The 16,068-nt window shown below is 37.9% G+C and overlaps 2 protein-coding genes across 3 annotated transcripts; both read left to right on the forward strand.

The window, feature by feature from the left end:
* Nucleotides 1-920: 920 nt before the first annotated feature.
* Nucleotides 921-10,625, forward strand: bbs2 (Bardet-Biedl syndrome 2). Its single transcript, XM_084124628.1, has 18 exons — nucleotides 921-1,208; nucleotides 3,986-4,149; nucleotides 5,457-5,684; nucleotides 5,852-5,977; nucleotides 6,066-6,128; nucleotides 6,234-6,311; nucleotides 6,387-6,491; nucleotides 6,607-6,693; nucleotides 7,146-7,281; nucleotides 7,359-7,498; nucleotides 7,588-7,726; nucleotides 8,201-8,372; nucleotides 8,564-8,693; nucleotides 8,810-8,929; nucleotides 9,007-9,144; nucleotides 9,226-9,338; nucleotides 9,419-9,567; nucleotides 10,190-10,625. The coding sequence occupies exons 2-18, from the start codon at nucleotides 4,033-4,035 to the stop codon at nucleotides 10,294-10,296; spliced, it is 2,148 nt and encodes a 715-aa protein (XP_083980754.1). The 5' UTR covers nucleotides 921-1,208; nucleotides 3,986-4,032; the 3' UTR covers nucleotides 10,297-10,625.
* Nucleotides 10,626-10,736: 111 nt separating this feature from the next.
* On the forward strand, nucleotides 10,737-16,027 carry b3gnt9 (UDP-GlcNAc:betaGal beta-1,3-N-acetylglucosaminyltransferase 9). Of its 2 annotated transcripts, none has more exons than XM_084124793.1 (3): nucleotides 10,737-11,081; nucleotides 12,202-12,291; nucleotides 12,518-16,027. In XM_084124793.1, exon 3 carries the CDS (start codon nucleotides 12,617-12,619, stop codon nucleotides 13,952-13,954), a length of 1,338 nt encoding a protein of 445 aa, XP_083980919.1. In that variant the 5' UTR covers nucleotides 10,737-11,081; nucleotides 12,202-12,291; nucleotides 12,518-12,616; the 3' UTR covers nucleotides 13,955-16,027. The 2 variants fall into 2 exon arrangements, with proteins under 2 accessions (XP_083980919.1, XP_083980918.1); XM_084124792.1 differs by having other exon boundaries at nucleotides 10,946-11,081; nucleotides 12,205-12,291; nucleotides 12,518-16,012.
* The last annotated feature ends 41 nt before the right edge of the window (nucleotides 16,028-16,068 follow it).

Here is a 16,068-nt window from a genome sequence, read left to right on the forward strand (position 1 = left end):
TAGTCAAGTCAAGTCAAGTTTATTTATATAGCGCTTTTCACAATACAGATTGTATCAAAGCAGCTTCACAGTATTAAATTAAAATAATACATCAATGCTTGTTTCTAGTGGAAAATGTCCACGTTTGGTAATGCTGATCAATAGTATTGTTGATTGATTAAAGCCAAAGGCAACGCCCCTACATCTATGGGTTATATCGGGACGCCCCTCCCCATAACCCATACAGAAGTCACCTAGATTAAAATGTTGATAATACATAGATTTCCACATATTTAAATGTCTTAAATAAATAGAAGAAAATATTTGTAATACTTATATGCAAATATATTTTGAAATATATTTTGAAAATATATTTAAATATTTGATTTTAGCCCCTTTTTAATATCTATCTATCTATCTATCTATCTATCTATCTATCTATCTATCTATCTATCTATCTATCTATCTATCTATCTATGTTAATACGTTTAGATATTTGCAATATATTTACATCTTAATTTCTAATATTTGTTAATATAGATTAGTTTTCTGTATATGTAGATCTATTTTGAAACATTCAAATATTTAATTAATGTTCCTTTTTATATTTCACATGTGTGCCTCCATATATGTAAATATTTTCATTTTATATACATTTATAAATTAAACAATCAAAATGCCAAAATACATAAAGCAAAGCCTGCAAATGTTTTACCTGCTAGACAACGCTACATATTTAGATAAATAAACTAATCTAATAATCTAATAAACTAGATAAATATAATTTAGGTAGATCTAAATTCAGATGATCTCTCGTATCATTGTTATATATCGGCCAGCCCCAAAACTTGTTAAAGCACTGACGCATTTCGCATTATAGGCATAACATTATGACATTAAGTTCTTATGCTTTATGTAAAAAAAAAAAAAAAAAACCTTAAAGAGATAAAGTCCGTACACGGCTCCAAAAAGTAGAAATTTAGAGTCTGTCAATAAATGTACTTGTTGGACCCGTGGTGTTGCCAACTTTTTTTGCCAAACTGCCAACTTTTATTACGGCCTTTCTTTTAAGTTCTTAAATCAGGACCATAGACTGTGATCAGGACCCTGCGCGTGCTCACTGCACATCCTGCTGGAAACAATCCTCTCCAAGTTATGGGCATCAGTTTGTCCTGTCTGTCAGTAATAGCAGAATACAACACCTGGCAGCGAACAAGCTAGCGGCTGCGGTAAGACACTTCCATTTATTGTAACTCGTATGTTTATTGCAGTAAAGGGAATATAATTATGCACACATTATCGTCTCCAAGCACAGTATGAAGGGTTTCTGCTAATTAGCTACGCAGAGTTAGCAGCACCCCTAGCCAGCGCATAGAGAATACGCTGAGTTGCCTGGATCTGTCTAATATATCGATAGCATGTAAATTTCTTCGTTTTGATTGAAAATGGCGGCGCGTAATTAATATGTTAAAATAGAAGTACAAAGTAAAACCTTTTTTTTTTTTTTAAACATAGTGAGCAGACGTGTACACTTAAAGGATTAGCAGAATAGCATGCTAGCAAAAGTGGCTTGGTAATGCCGTGACAAGCTGCCCACTGTTGCTAGGCAACAGAAGCCCCATCGGGCGAGAAGCACAGTAAGCTGTTTATTCTATTACCCAGAGAGAATGGGTAGTTAGATGGGCTAAAGCCTGAGTATAGTCTCTTGTTGTGGATCATTTCCCCTTTACCCAAAATAGCCTTTTCATTTCATTTATATTAACTTAGTTCTAATTATGTAAAAGTTTTGTTTATTTGACAGTGACAATACCGACATAACATTTTTGAGCTGTAGATTTTAAACATTTAAAAACAATATCAAAACCGGAAAATGTATACAAAACTGAGTAGACTATGTTATATATATATATATATATATATATATATATATATATATATATATATACAGTGAGGAAAATAAGTATTTGAACACCCTGCTATTTTGAAAGTTCTCCCACTTGGAAATCATGGAGGGGTCTGAAATTGTCATCGTAGGTGCATGTCCACTGTGAGAGACATAATCGAAAAAAAAAAAATCCAGAAATCACAATATATGATTTTTTAACTATTTATTTGTATGATACAGCTGCAAATAAGTATTTGAACACCTGTCTATCAGCTAGAATTATGACCCTCAAAGACCTGTTAGTCTGCCTTTAAAATGTCCACCTCCACTCCATTTATTATCCTAAATTAGATGCACCTGTTTGAGGTCGTTAGCTGCATAAAGACACCTGTCCACCCCATACAATCAGTAAGAATCCAACTACTAACATGGCCAAGACCAAAGAGCTGTCCAAAGACACTAGAGACAAAATTGTACACCTCCACAAGGCTGGAAAGGGCTACGGGGAAATTGCCAAGCAGCTTGGTGAAAAAAGGTCCACTGTTGGAGCAATCATTAGAAAATGGAAGAAGCTAAACATGACTGTCAATCTCCCTCGGACTGGGGCTCCATGCAAGATCTCACCTCGTGGGGTCTCAATGATCCTAAGAAAGGTGAGAAATCAGCCCAGAACTACACGGGAGGAGCTGGTCAATGACCTGAAAAGAGCTGGGACCACCGTTTCCAAGGTTACTGTTGGTAATACACTAAGACGTCATGGTTTGAAATCATGCATGGCACGGAAGGTTCCCCTGCTTAAACCAGCACATGTCAAGGCCTGTCTTAAGTTTGCCAATGACCATTTGGCTGATCCAGAGGAGTCATGGGAGAAAGTCATGTGGTCAGATGAGACCAAAATAGAACTTTTTGGTCATAATTCCACTAAACGTGTTTGGAGGAAGAAGAATGATGATGAGTACCATCCCAAGAACACCATCCCTACTGTGAAGCATGGGGGTAGTAGCATCATGCATTGGGGGGGGTTTTCTGCACATGGGACAGGGCGACTGCACTGTATTAAGGAGAGGATGACCGGGGCCATGTATTGCGAGATTTTGGGGAACAACCTCCTTCCCTTAGTTAGAGCATTGAAGATGGGTCGAGGCTGGGTCTTCCAACATGACAATGACCCGAAGCACACAGCCAGGATAACCAAGGAGTGGCTCTGTAAGAAGCATATCAAGGTTCTGGCGTGGCCTAGCCAGTCTCCAGACCTAAACCCAATAGAGAATCTTTGGAGGGAGCTCAAACTCCGTGTTTCTCAGCGACAGCCCAGAAACCTGACTGATCTAGAGAAGATCTGTGTGGAGGAGTGGGCCAAAATCCCTCCTGCAGTGTGTGCAAACCTGGTGAAAAACTACAAGAAACGTTTGACCTACTGTACCAAATATTAACATTGATTTTCTCAGGTGTTCAAATACTTATTTGCAGCTGTATCATACAAATAAATAGTTAAAAAAATCATACATTGTGATTTCTGGATTTTTTTTTTTTGATTATGTCTCTCACAGTGGACATGCACCTACGATGACAATTTCAGACCCCTCCATGATTTCTAAGTGGGAGAACTTGCAAAATAGCAGGGTGTTCAAATACTTATTTTCCTCACTGTATATATATATATATATAATTTCACAATAATGCTTCATTGACTTGCAATCCATGTCGGAGATTCTTGTGGTTTTCTAGTACATGTGTGAATGCTACAGAGTCATTGTTTTAAAGGGATAGTTTGCCCAAAAATGAAAATTCTGTCATCATTTACTCACCCTCAAGTTGTTTCAAACCTGTATGAATTTCTTTTTTCTGCTGAACACAAACGAAGATATTTTGAAGAAAGTCGGTAACCAAACAGTTGATGGACCCCATTGACTTCCATAGTAGGAAAAAAAAATACTATGGAAGTCAATGGGGTCCATCAAATGCTTGGTTACCGACATTTTTCAAAATATCTTCTTTTGTGTTCAGCAGAAAAAATAAATTCATACAGGTTTGAAACAACTTGAGGGTGAGTAAATGATGACAGAATTTTCATTTTTGGGCGAACTATCCCTTTAACATCTGTTTATGATATTTTCACAGGAAGTTTGCATTGGTAACATCTGATTTTGCTGTTGAGCTGTGCCACCATGTTAGTGCCCATCTTCACCCTTAAACTGAACCATAAGATTAACCCTCGAATGGTTGCTATTGGAAAGTACGATGGGATACATCCATGCCTCACTGCAGCCACGCAAGCAGGCAAGGTAAGTGAAAAGTATTATATTAAAAAGTAGAGATGCACCGATGTATCGGCTGATTTTTTAAAATCAATTTAAAACCATCGGCATATCAGCTATAGAATGAAATGCTTATTAATTAACTGAATGCAGGCTCTAAGCTGTATAATGTCTGTTGCATAATCCAATGTTTTTCTCTAGATAAAGTAATTAAATACTTGCTAAAAAAATAATAAAAAAAGCCACTTTTGGACACAAATACTGAATTGAGTTCTCTTTCTCTTCTAATTCACACAAAATTATATCAAAATGCCTGTCTTGGCGAGTATCCTTGTAAACATACTCGGTTATGTCTTAAATGAATGTAAACAGTTGAGAAATAAAACGCTTTTGTACCAGTACATTGGATCCGTGCAGCTTTTAAAGTGACAGCAGCCTAATATTCCTGCTGTGCTGCTGTCTGTGTTTTAATCATACAACAAAAGACATAAAAAATCGCTCACTACTATTGACTAAAACACTTTTGTAACTTTAATAAGAACTAATCTATTTTTATAACAAAAGTTCAAATAAGAGAGAAAGTGACCGTATCTGAATCACCAATAGTTGTTAGTTATAATCGGATTGGCCAGAAAAAATTCTTATTGGTGCATCCCTATTAAAAAGTATTATATATTAAAATGATATCATATTAGATTGAATTACAATATGTTCTATTATATTATATTTCTCATTGTAATAGTTATTCTTCCCTTTGGCATCAATAGCACATTAAAAAATTTACAAAGCACATATTTTGTTCAAGAATATTCATGCTCTTGCCATTGTTGTAGTTGCATTCTTGTTTTTTTTTCTCTGACAAGTGCCAATTTTTTTTCCCTCTGACAGGATTTTTTCTAAGCTTGGTTGGCAGCATAGCCAGCTTTGTTTGTTGTATTTTATTACAATGGACTTCATAGTGCTCATGGCTTTGCCAATCTCTATTTAGCCTTTTTTTTTGTACATTTACACAAGCAGCTCCTTGTGGTCCTAATGACAAGCGGGATTGATTTGATTGGCTATTTTAGTTACAAAGTCTGTGATATTTATTATACAATAAAGGATCTGAACTTGAATACATAAAAATGTTGTAATATGGACACATGTTGTGCCTTGTTGAAAGACTTATTATTATAAATTGTAAATGTAAAATTGACATTGTTAAAGCAAAGTGATTTTAGGACATTTTCAAATGTGTATTTGTAAATAAAATGAAAAAACTATATCTAATACATATTAATCCATTAGGATTTTTACACACGGTACAATCCAGTTTAACTTCTAAACCCATCCAGGTGTTTATCCATAACCCTCACACTCGAGGCCAGAGGCCAGAAGCCCACCGGCTGAGCCAGAGTACCCAGGACTCCGATATCTCACTCCTCAATATCAACCAGGCAGTCAGCTGTCTGACGGCTGGTACTCTGGGACCCAACACCACAGGACACACGCTGCTCGTAGGCTCTCAAACTAACCTGTTGGCCTATGATGTGCATGACAACACCGATGTCTTCTACAAGGAGGTAAGGTTTATATGGTGTGTCTCGTATACATAAAGCTGCAGTGTTTTTTTTTTTAAAGAATGGATTCTTAAAATAAAATGGATTTCTTAAGATATTGATACCAGGTGATTGAATGGTTCTTATCCAAGTAAAACAGAAATGTTTATCACATGCTTGTTATATAACAGGTGACTGATGGGGCCAATGCCATTGTTCTGGGAAAACTAGGAGATATCCAGTCCACCCTTGCCATCATTGGTGGAAACTGTGCCCTGCAAGGCTTTGACTATGAGGGAAATGACCTATTCTGGACAGTAAGATCATTTTTGCGTCCTATATTCAAAATATATTTGAGAAACAAAACTATGAAGGATATTTATAGGTATACCTATTTTTTTAAAGGTCACTGGAGATAATGTACGATCACTTGTGCTTTGTGACTTTACTGCAGATGGCAAGAATGAGGTGAAGCATTATTCTTTTCATTTTCACATCATAATGACAAAATATGTTTGTAAGTTATTATAAAATACTGCTTTCATAAATTGACTACACATCCCATCTTTCCAGCTGCTTGTTGGCTCAGACGACTTTGACATCAGGGTGTTCAGAGAGGATGAACTGGTGACTGAGATGGCTGAAAATGAGGTATGAATTATGACATTTGGTTGATAGTTGGATCATTTTTTTTATATACAGTTATTGCTTTCTGTTTTTTTTCAGACAATCACATCGCTTTGTCACATGCACGGCAGCAGGTTTGGTTATGCTCTGGCCAATGGCACAGTAGGAGTGTATGACCGCACTGCACGCTACTGGAGGATCAAGGTAGTGCATTTTGGTCCATTCAAAATTATATCTGAATCAGCATTCTTTCCTATAGGAAAATGATCATTAATCAACATAAATGAGTAAGAATAATTTTAATTTTTTTTTCTCACAGTCTAAAAATCACGCCATGAGTATCCATGCCTTTGATCTTAATGCTGATGGTGTTGTTGAGCTCATAACTGGGTGGTCCAATGGAAAGGTCAGTCTTTTAGAAATTACACTGAGTGGCTGTTTACACGACACCTTTTTCAACTAAAAACTGAAAACTTTTTATACGTTTTGGCTATCCATTTACACTACAACAGCGTTTTTGGGGGCCTGAAAATGCAATGTTTTGAAAGCTGGTTTAAAAGTGTACGTTTTTGAAAACGATAATGAAAGCGAATTTGTGAAAACAATGTTCAGTCTATAGGCGCGTAGTATTTCTTTACAAAGTGACAACTACTGGCCGGGCATGCATAATACAGCGTTTTTAGTCATTTTCGCAGATCCGTGTCAACAGGGATCATTTTGACAACGTTGTCATCTGTAAACGCAAAGGAAAAACTTTTTTAGTACAGCGTTGTCGTGTAAACGTACCCTCACATTTTACTTACCAAGGTTTTTGCTGTACAAGTAAAAAGAGACGATTCCCTGTGATTCCATGTCTAGATTGATGCTCGCAGTGATCGCACTGGTGAGGTGATCTTCAAGGATAACTTCTCATCCTCTGTGGCTGGGGTTGTTGAGGGAGACTACCGCATGGATGGACAGATTCAGCTTATATGCACCTCTGTGGAGGGAGAGGGTGAGATGACGTACATTTATTGTAAATGCATGTTGCCTTTGAGTATTGGCTCATCATATATATGTGTCATCCTACAGTACGTGGCTATCTGCCTGCCAGTAAGGATATGAAGGGAAACCTAATGGATGCAAGTGTAGAACAAGACCTGATCAGGGAGCTGAGCCAACGTAAACAGAACTTGATGCTGGAATTACGAAACTACGAGGAAAATTCCAAGGTTACACATGCGGTTCTTTAGTTAAAATTTAGTGATTTATGTTGATGTTCAAAATGCAGTTTTTGGTGAGTGAAATTTGTGTGACATAGGCTCTTCCTGGAGTTTCGGAGGGGGAATTTAAGATGGGTGTAATTCCAGCTAACACGCAGCTCCAGACAGCCTTGTCTGTACGAAGAGCCACAGAGAGCCAGAGAGCACACATAGAGCTCAACATCTCCACTCCGAATGGTACAGTTAAACCATCTTAACTCAGTTGCAACACTTTTTTCACCTGCACTACAGATGATCTATTATGGTTTTTTTTTTGTTCAATTATATAGACCTGTCATAAAAGCCACATTCAAATTTGTAAAATCTGTTTGACTTGTACAGAGCACCACGCATAACATGTGGGGGGAAAAAACAAGATATCATTGCCACCATTTAACTAAATTAAAACGAACGAATGAATTCGTACAATGTAGCCACAATTAGAATGAATTAGAACGAATTATTAAAACATGGCCACGGTTTAACTAAAACAAGGAAACAAATTAGCTTAACATGGTCATGATTTACTAAAACAAGGGAACAAATTAGTATGCCCTTAATATACGTTATGTTGTTCCCAAATCCATGCCCTTAATATACGTTTTTTGGGCTCTATCAACATGAAGTTTTAAATGATAATATTATGATATTCTTTTTGCTGCCCTCCTTCAGAAACAATCATTAGAGCCGTGCTGATATTTGCTGAGGGGATTTTTGAAGGTGAGAGTCATGTGGTTCACCCTAGCGCTCAAAATCTCTCTGGCTGTGTCCGTGTCCCCATCATTCCTCCAAAAGACATTCCAGTTGACCTTCACATCAAAGCCTTTGTGGGAGGAAAGACAAGGTACACAAATGTGGAATATCATCATGACAATTGTCAAACTTAATTATTTGGATTACATTTTGAGGATTCATGCAACTACTTATTTTAAGTTTAAAATTAAGGTATTATGAAAAAATATGGTGGAAGAATTTCAAAGAAATCTCATGACCGTGACGATGCATTTTTCTGTTCTCCTTCTCCATTTACTCCAGTACACAGTTCCACGTATTTGAAATCACACGTCAGCTGCCTCGCTTCTCGATGTATGACCTTAGCGTTGACTCCTCAGCCACAGAACCCACAGGAAAAGTCACATTCAACATCAACGACAGACCTCAGAGGGTAAAAGGACACACTCACTCAAAATGGAACTGTGTGTGCATGACGTCACAAAAATTGTGCCGTGTGTTGTTTATCATTGTGCTGATGAAATATGAGGCATGCATCTATGTCTGCAGGTAGTCATGTGGCTAAACCAGAACTTTCTGCTGCCCGAGGGCATTGACAGTCCAGACATCACCTTCACCGCACTGCGTGGAGGAGGTCTCCTGAGAATCAATATGCAGCATAGTGGAGAGGTGCTTTTAGTGTGTGTTTGTCAGTATTTGTGAGCTACTTGCTCAAAAAAATCTCTAACTTAGTTCTTCCTCATCAGATCACATTGAGAACAGATGACATTGATCTGGCTGGAGATCTGGTCCAGTCACTTGCTTCTTTTCTGGCCATTGAAGACTTACAGGCTGAAGCTGACTTCCCTGTCTACTTCAAAGAGCTACGAACCATTCTCACTGAGGTTAGGAAAAGCAACATCACCTTTAAGATAAACATTTTTTGATGTCTTTTAGCGGCAAACATCCTTTTATGTTCGTGTTAGGTGGATGATTTTCACTCAGTGCATCAAAAGCTCACAGCAGCAATGGCAGATCATTCCAACTACGTAAGAAATATGCTGGTGCAGGCGGAAGATGCCAGACTCATGGGTGATTGGTGAGCATCTTAGTTTGATTGATCAGTCCTCTCGCTTTCTCAAAGACATGTACTCACAGAAATGATATTCTGTTTTTTAGGAGAAACATGAAGAAACGCTACATTGAGCTGTATGACCTCAACAGAGATTTGATCAATGAATATAAAATCAGGTCTAATAATCACAACGCCCTCCTCGCACGGCTGAAATCAGTTAACCAGGCCATCCAAAGGGCAGGGAGATTGAGAGGTGGGTGGATTTTACTAAGAGAACACAGTTAATGAGTATTCATAGTTTTCACTTGACATCACACTGTATAGGAATGCCCACCTGGAGGGCAAAACAAGATTTTCCTCCACTGCCCGGCAGTTATTTTTACCAGGTTTATACTGAGTACTAATGTACTAAAACAGTGAGTTTTCCCATATAAAACCTTTTTCAAGTAAAAACTTAATATGAAATGTAGCGTGTTTGCATTCATATTTTGTTTGCCTATATATAGTATGCATCATCAATAAGAAGTATACTGAATTTGATCTTTAAATAAGTATATTAAGCCACATTAAGTGTTTTAGAATGTCCCGCTATTTTTCGTGATTGAAATACTTTGCCTGGTGTTTTATATGGATTACAAGTGCCCCAAACTTGCAGTTTGTTCAAATATCTTTTTTTTTTGAGAGAGAGAGGTCGTCTAAATATTTGTGGTTTGAAACGGATGGAAAATGCACAGGCTTGTGCTGCAGTTCTATAGATGTTTTGCCTTCTAGGTGCCAGTCATATGACTGAAAACTATGAATAGCTTAAGTGGTCTCTCAGCTCATTAGTTGTTTTTTTGGCAATTAATTGTAATCATTGCAATTATTCTTTTCAGTGGGAAAACCCAAAACTCAGGTTATCACTGCCTGTCGAGATGCCATCAAGAACAACAACATCAATGCTCTTTTCAAGATCATGAGAGCAGGGACTACTTCCTCCTGAGGAACATCTGGTCCTAAATGACCTTAAGCAGAAGTCTGGAAGATCAGACCACATTCCTGGGGGAGAACCCCCAAAACAGGCTGGGAAAGTGCCCAGTAGCCTACTGGGAAATGAAAAGGCCTGCATGAGGGGATATATTTTGAATCCTGCCTTCACTGGCTGCAGTTTTGTTTTAGAGGAGTAACTGGGTTGGTCTGTCAATAACTGTAAAGTCTTAGCCAAAACGTGATAGCCAAAGAGACTGTATTTTGTGTACCAAGGCAATGTGTTTGTAAATCGACTGGTTTTATCTGTATTCAAACAGGATATTAAATTATTATATAAATGTATCTGTTTTCATTCAATCTGTGCTGTTAAACGGTTACATCTAGTTTTATTTACCACTATGGAAAAGCGAAAGGGGCAGCAACGGGCCTCTCCTGAATTCATAATTTTCTTGCGCGTTCTCGCTTCCCTGTCCTCGCTCCCGGCTCGCGAGGAGTTGCTGCGCTGGCATCTGGCGCGCGGTGCATCCCAACAAACTTCGAGCTGTCACGTGATCAATGAAATAACTTTTTAAAAAATGTGCAAGAAGTCTTCAGCTTGTAACTTATGTACATTCTTACGAACATAACTGATGCGAACAGAGATGTCTTTAACGTAGCGCATTTCAGCGAGTTGGAAATTTTCTTTCTGAAACATGCACACGCAACAGTCTCGTGTAGCAGCTTTAATAGTGGAAGCAGATGTTTGGATCTGGTTGCAGTGCTGTCTTGTCATAGCTCTCCTGGTACGCCGTCATCTGGGTAAGTTTTGTAAATGTATGTTTGAAACAATGAAAGGCCGTTATAAAGAAAGCTGAACGGGAAAATGTAATTAAAAAAGAAAGCAACTTGAAATGCAGACGCACTATAATAACGATCCTGAAGGGTAACAATTATTTATCACACGAGGCAGTGTTAGTACATTTTAAAAGATTGTAACTAAAATGAAATTGTAGTTATTTAGTGTTATTTCTAAATTTCAAATGTTTAAATTACACAAGTTTGTTTTAAGCTTATAAAATATATGGATGTTGTGACGCGTTTGTTTTTGAATGAATCTTTTAAGCGAACGAATTGTTCGGATGCACAGATTCAAATACGAGTCGCTGTTTTGGGTTTCGAGGCAGAATAAACTCGTTCGTTAACGAACTGAACCAGATCTTGTTCGTTAATAGTATAATAAAGCCAATTGTAGAGCAAACACAGTACAGGGTTGTCATATGAGTGGGGGAAAAAATGCTTAGAAACACTCTTTCGGGAGACTTATAGGCACACAAGTTGGCTTTGGCTGTTTTTAACGAATCAATTGACTAAATGATTCAATAACTCATACTTACAAACTATGTAGTTACAGAATAGACAATTGAGCTAATAATTTTAGTGAACATATTTGAGGAATGAAGTAGTACGTCTCTTAATGCAGGGTTTCTCAAACTCGGTCCTGGAGGGCCACTGTTATGCACAGTTTAGCTCCAACCCTGATCAAACACACCTAGCTGTGAGTTTCTACTGATCCTGAAGACATTGATTAGCTTGCTCAGGTGTGTTTGATCAGGGTTGGAGCTAAACTGTGCAGGACAGTGGCCCTCCCGGACCGAGTTTTAGAAACCCTGTCTTAATGTGTCATTATGTGGTGTTGACGAATTGGATATATTGATATATTCCATATGCATTTTTTTAAACTGACTGATGACTTGGAAAAGCAACTGTATTTACTTAGGTATATTTCTGTGAATAACACATGAAAGAGACACTTAAGCTCTTTCCACAGTTTTAACCTTTTTTTTTTTTTACACTTTGAAGTGCCAGAAAAGATTATTAAGTTCCAAAATTGGTCAGATGTGTTTCCTGTCATAAATTGTTTCTGTATCCTGTTTCATAGAAGTATGCGGTCCTGGCCGTTTATGAAGCATAACTTTAGTCAAGTAATATCCTGTGTCTCCTGTTGTTTGATGACATCCAGGATGCTGTGGTAAGAAGTATTTGTGATGCCTCTCAAATACAGACATATCTTACACAATAGGAAATTGGTTTTACGGACATGTTTTTAAGTATAACTGGAGATTTAGTTATGTGTTTTAAGAGGTTAAACGTAGCATGAAATTTATTTCTAGGAGGAAAAATACAACCTAAATGATGATTTTCAAGCAGTTATCGTGCATTTATTTTAACAGACTTTTGTTTGTACTTTTATTTAGCAGAACCTACTACGGCCGTGAAAAAATCCGAACACTTTAAGAAGAATGTGAGACTTCTACCGAATTTCATGGGAGTATAACAGTAAAACCGGTCACACCATGAGAAGGGTCTATATAAAGGGAGATATACTTTGCTCCCTAATTCTGCTGGTGCTGCTATTTCTGCTGTTATATGCCCATCAAAGTATGACTCCCGTATGGGGGACATTGCACATTCAACATGGGTCCACCAGCTCAAGAACCCTCCTCAGTGGAGCACCAAAGGGACTGGAAATAAAGCCGTTCCCTTCAAAATCTCCAGACATACCTCCTTGCAAGCCTGAGGTTAAGATCAAGCCTAAAGCACAAAGACCATCAAAGGTCAAATCTCAGAAAGTAAAGTCTAAATTTCTCCAACCCTCAACGACAGCAAGTCTGCTACCAACACATGCTTCCTTTGACTTTTACGATTACCTTAGAAAAAAAGACCAACGGGACTTCAAGCTGCTAATCGATCAGCCTACAAAGTGTTCTGGACCAGAAGGAGCGCCCTACATGTTGATCGCCATAAAATCAGTAGCAACGGACTTCGACAAACGTCAGGTCGTTCGACGCACATGGGGACGAGAAGGTGTGTTCCAGAAAGACGTGAACGTCAGGAGAGTTTTTCTTCTCGGTGTACCCCAAAATCAAACAGCGCTTCCATTATGGGACAAACTTTTGGGATATGAGAGCCACACTTTTCACGACATCCTCCTGTGGGACTTTGAAGACACATTCTTCAACTTGACACTAAAAGAAATCCACTTCCTACAGTGGATCAATGTTAGCTGTCCCAAAGCAAAGTTTATTTTTAAGGGTGACGCAGATGTGTACGTGAACATCGACAATATCCTGGAGATGCTTGAGGGTCAAAAGATCAATAAGGATCTTTTTGTCGGCGACATCATTGTCCACGCAAGACCAATTCGCAGGCGCAACAGCAAGTATTTCATCCCCGAGTTTATTTACGGCCAGGGGATCTACCCGTCCTATGCTGGCGGAGGTGGCTTTGTCATGTCGGGATATACCGCATTGAAGCTCCACCTCGCCTGCAAAGAGGTGGAACTCTTCCCCATTGATGATGTCTTTCTGGGCATGTGTCTGCTGAGGATCGACCTTAAGCCGACTCGCCACGAAGGCTTCCGCACCTTTGGAATTGTGAGACCGTCCGCTGCCCCCCACCTCCAGGTCTTTGACCCCTGCTTCTACAGAGAGCTGATGGTGGTGCACAGCTTGACCGTCCCACAGATCTGGCTCATGTGGAACCTTCTGCATGACCCTAACCTTCAGTGTCACAGCAGTCAGGATCCTACGGTTTTCCCTTTTCAATGGAGAGACAAGATGACTGCTAAGAACAAGGCAAAGGAGAAGCTTAGGAACAACGACTATGGGTTAAAAGTGTTTGTGGAGCATTAACTCCTAGAAAATGACTGTACTGTGAAAATAAAACATAAAACGGACAGGGAATATATGACCCTGGACCACAAAACCAGTCAAATGGGTTTTCAAAGTACATTTCAATCAATGTAGATGTATAAATAAGCTTTCCATTGGTTTGTTAGGATAGGACAATATTTGGCCGAGATACAACTATTTGAAAATCTGGAATCTGAGGGTGCAAAAAAATCGAAACATTGAGAAAATCGCCTTTAAAGTAGTCCATTTATGTTCGCGATTGTGCTGCATTCACTCGCAAAAATAAATGTCATATATTTACGGTAGGAAATTTACAAAATATCTTCATGGAACATGATCTTTACTTAATATCCTAATGATTTTTGCCATAAAAGAAAAATCGATAATTTTGACCCATACAATTTATTGTTGGCTATTGCCACAAATATACCCATGCTACTTGTGACTGGTTTTGTCATCCGGGATCACATATGAGGAAAAATATTGTTTTAGTTAAATCGTGGCCACATTGTACTTATTTGTTGGTTTAGTTAAGTCATGGACGTGATTTAAAGTCCACCTGTAGTCAATAATTTTGTCCTTTAGAATTCATCTTTGATCACCAAAATGGCATAAGTTTTTTCCTGTGAAAATATTTATTCATGCCTTAAAATAGCTTGAATGTATCTCTACACACTTGCTTCATTTAGTACATGCGGATACATGAATATGCAAATGAGCCCCGCCCACACTCACTTATAAAGGCTCCTCTACAAGTCAAAGAATCAGAATGGTAATGCGTTTTTTTTATGTATCGCTCTCTACAACATCGGACACATAACGGTAATTGATATGATTAGCCTTTTGCTTGACTACGTTATCAAACAGCTAATGTGTTGCTAACATTACACAAACCATGTTCACGCTAGAGTCAGACACTTCTGAAAATCTTACTTAAACAACTTAGAGCGTCAGTGGAGAAAGGCAAATAGTTCATCATAACATCGTAATATACATCATATACATAATTCACTCGCTATATTGCTAAATGTACACAATTTTTCACATTAACAGAAAAATATACCGGGATAACCTGGCTTCTCGTCTTGAGACTCCCCTGCTTCGCAGCAAAGTTAATGATATGCTAAAGCCCGCCCACACTTGACGTGATTGGTTACGAGGTAGTTTGTGATGTAAGAAACACCAGCCATTTCGAACCGTCTTTCACTGCAGTTTTAAGGAGGAAAAAATCAGCAATGGTGTTGACATGAATTTGCACATGGTTTGTCTTAAAGCATATTAAAAACACCACATAGACATATAAACAACATTTAAAAAAATATTTTCACCACAGGGTTTAACTAAATTAAAATGAGGGAATGAATCAGTACAACATGGCCACAATTTACCTAAAATTATGAAATCAATTAATTCGTGGCCATGATATCTGTTTTTTTTTCACCACGTCGTATGGGCTCTCCATTTATATGACTTCCTTTCTTGATTGTTTTTTGAACATGCTGCTCTTTTTTTCACACAAAGAAAACATCCAATGACCATCAACTGTCCTGCTCCAAAGGTACAACTCATACAGCTATATTCCAAATGCTCTGAAGCCATATGATAGCTTTGTGTGAGATATTTAAGTCATTATTCGCTGAAAATCTCCTGAAGTGATCTGCATTGACACATATCTGAATGTTTCAGGCTTTTGGACCGTTTAAAAAAAAAAGTTAAAATATAAAATCTAAGAAAAAAGGTTCACAAAAGCTTCTGTAGATGATTCTTATATCCAACTCAAACTATTCTCTATTTGTTTTGGAAATTACTGCAGAGTTTTTTCTAAATGATAAAGATGTTGTACAGAAGTGCAAGGGAATCAGACACATTTTGTATGCACAAAATGGACACTAATGTTATGCATTGAAAAGTACTGAGTTATGTAATATAGAACAGACTATTACTGTATGCATATCCTTTATTAGACAAATGGCACCACTTTTTTTTTTCTTTGACTGATTAGTGTGCTGCATTGTTTTGGATGACCTGCTGTCTTTTAGATTTACATTAAACTGAATTGAATGATTCTGAAAGTAGTCCTGTGAACATGAAAATTAAGTGAATAATTTTTTTTA

This window comes from Abramis brama (assembly GCF_963993115.1).
Source record: "Abramis brama genome assembly, chromosome: 9".
NCBI lineage: Eukaryota > Metazoa > Chordata > Actinopteri > Cypriniformes > Leuciscidae > Abramis > Abramis brama.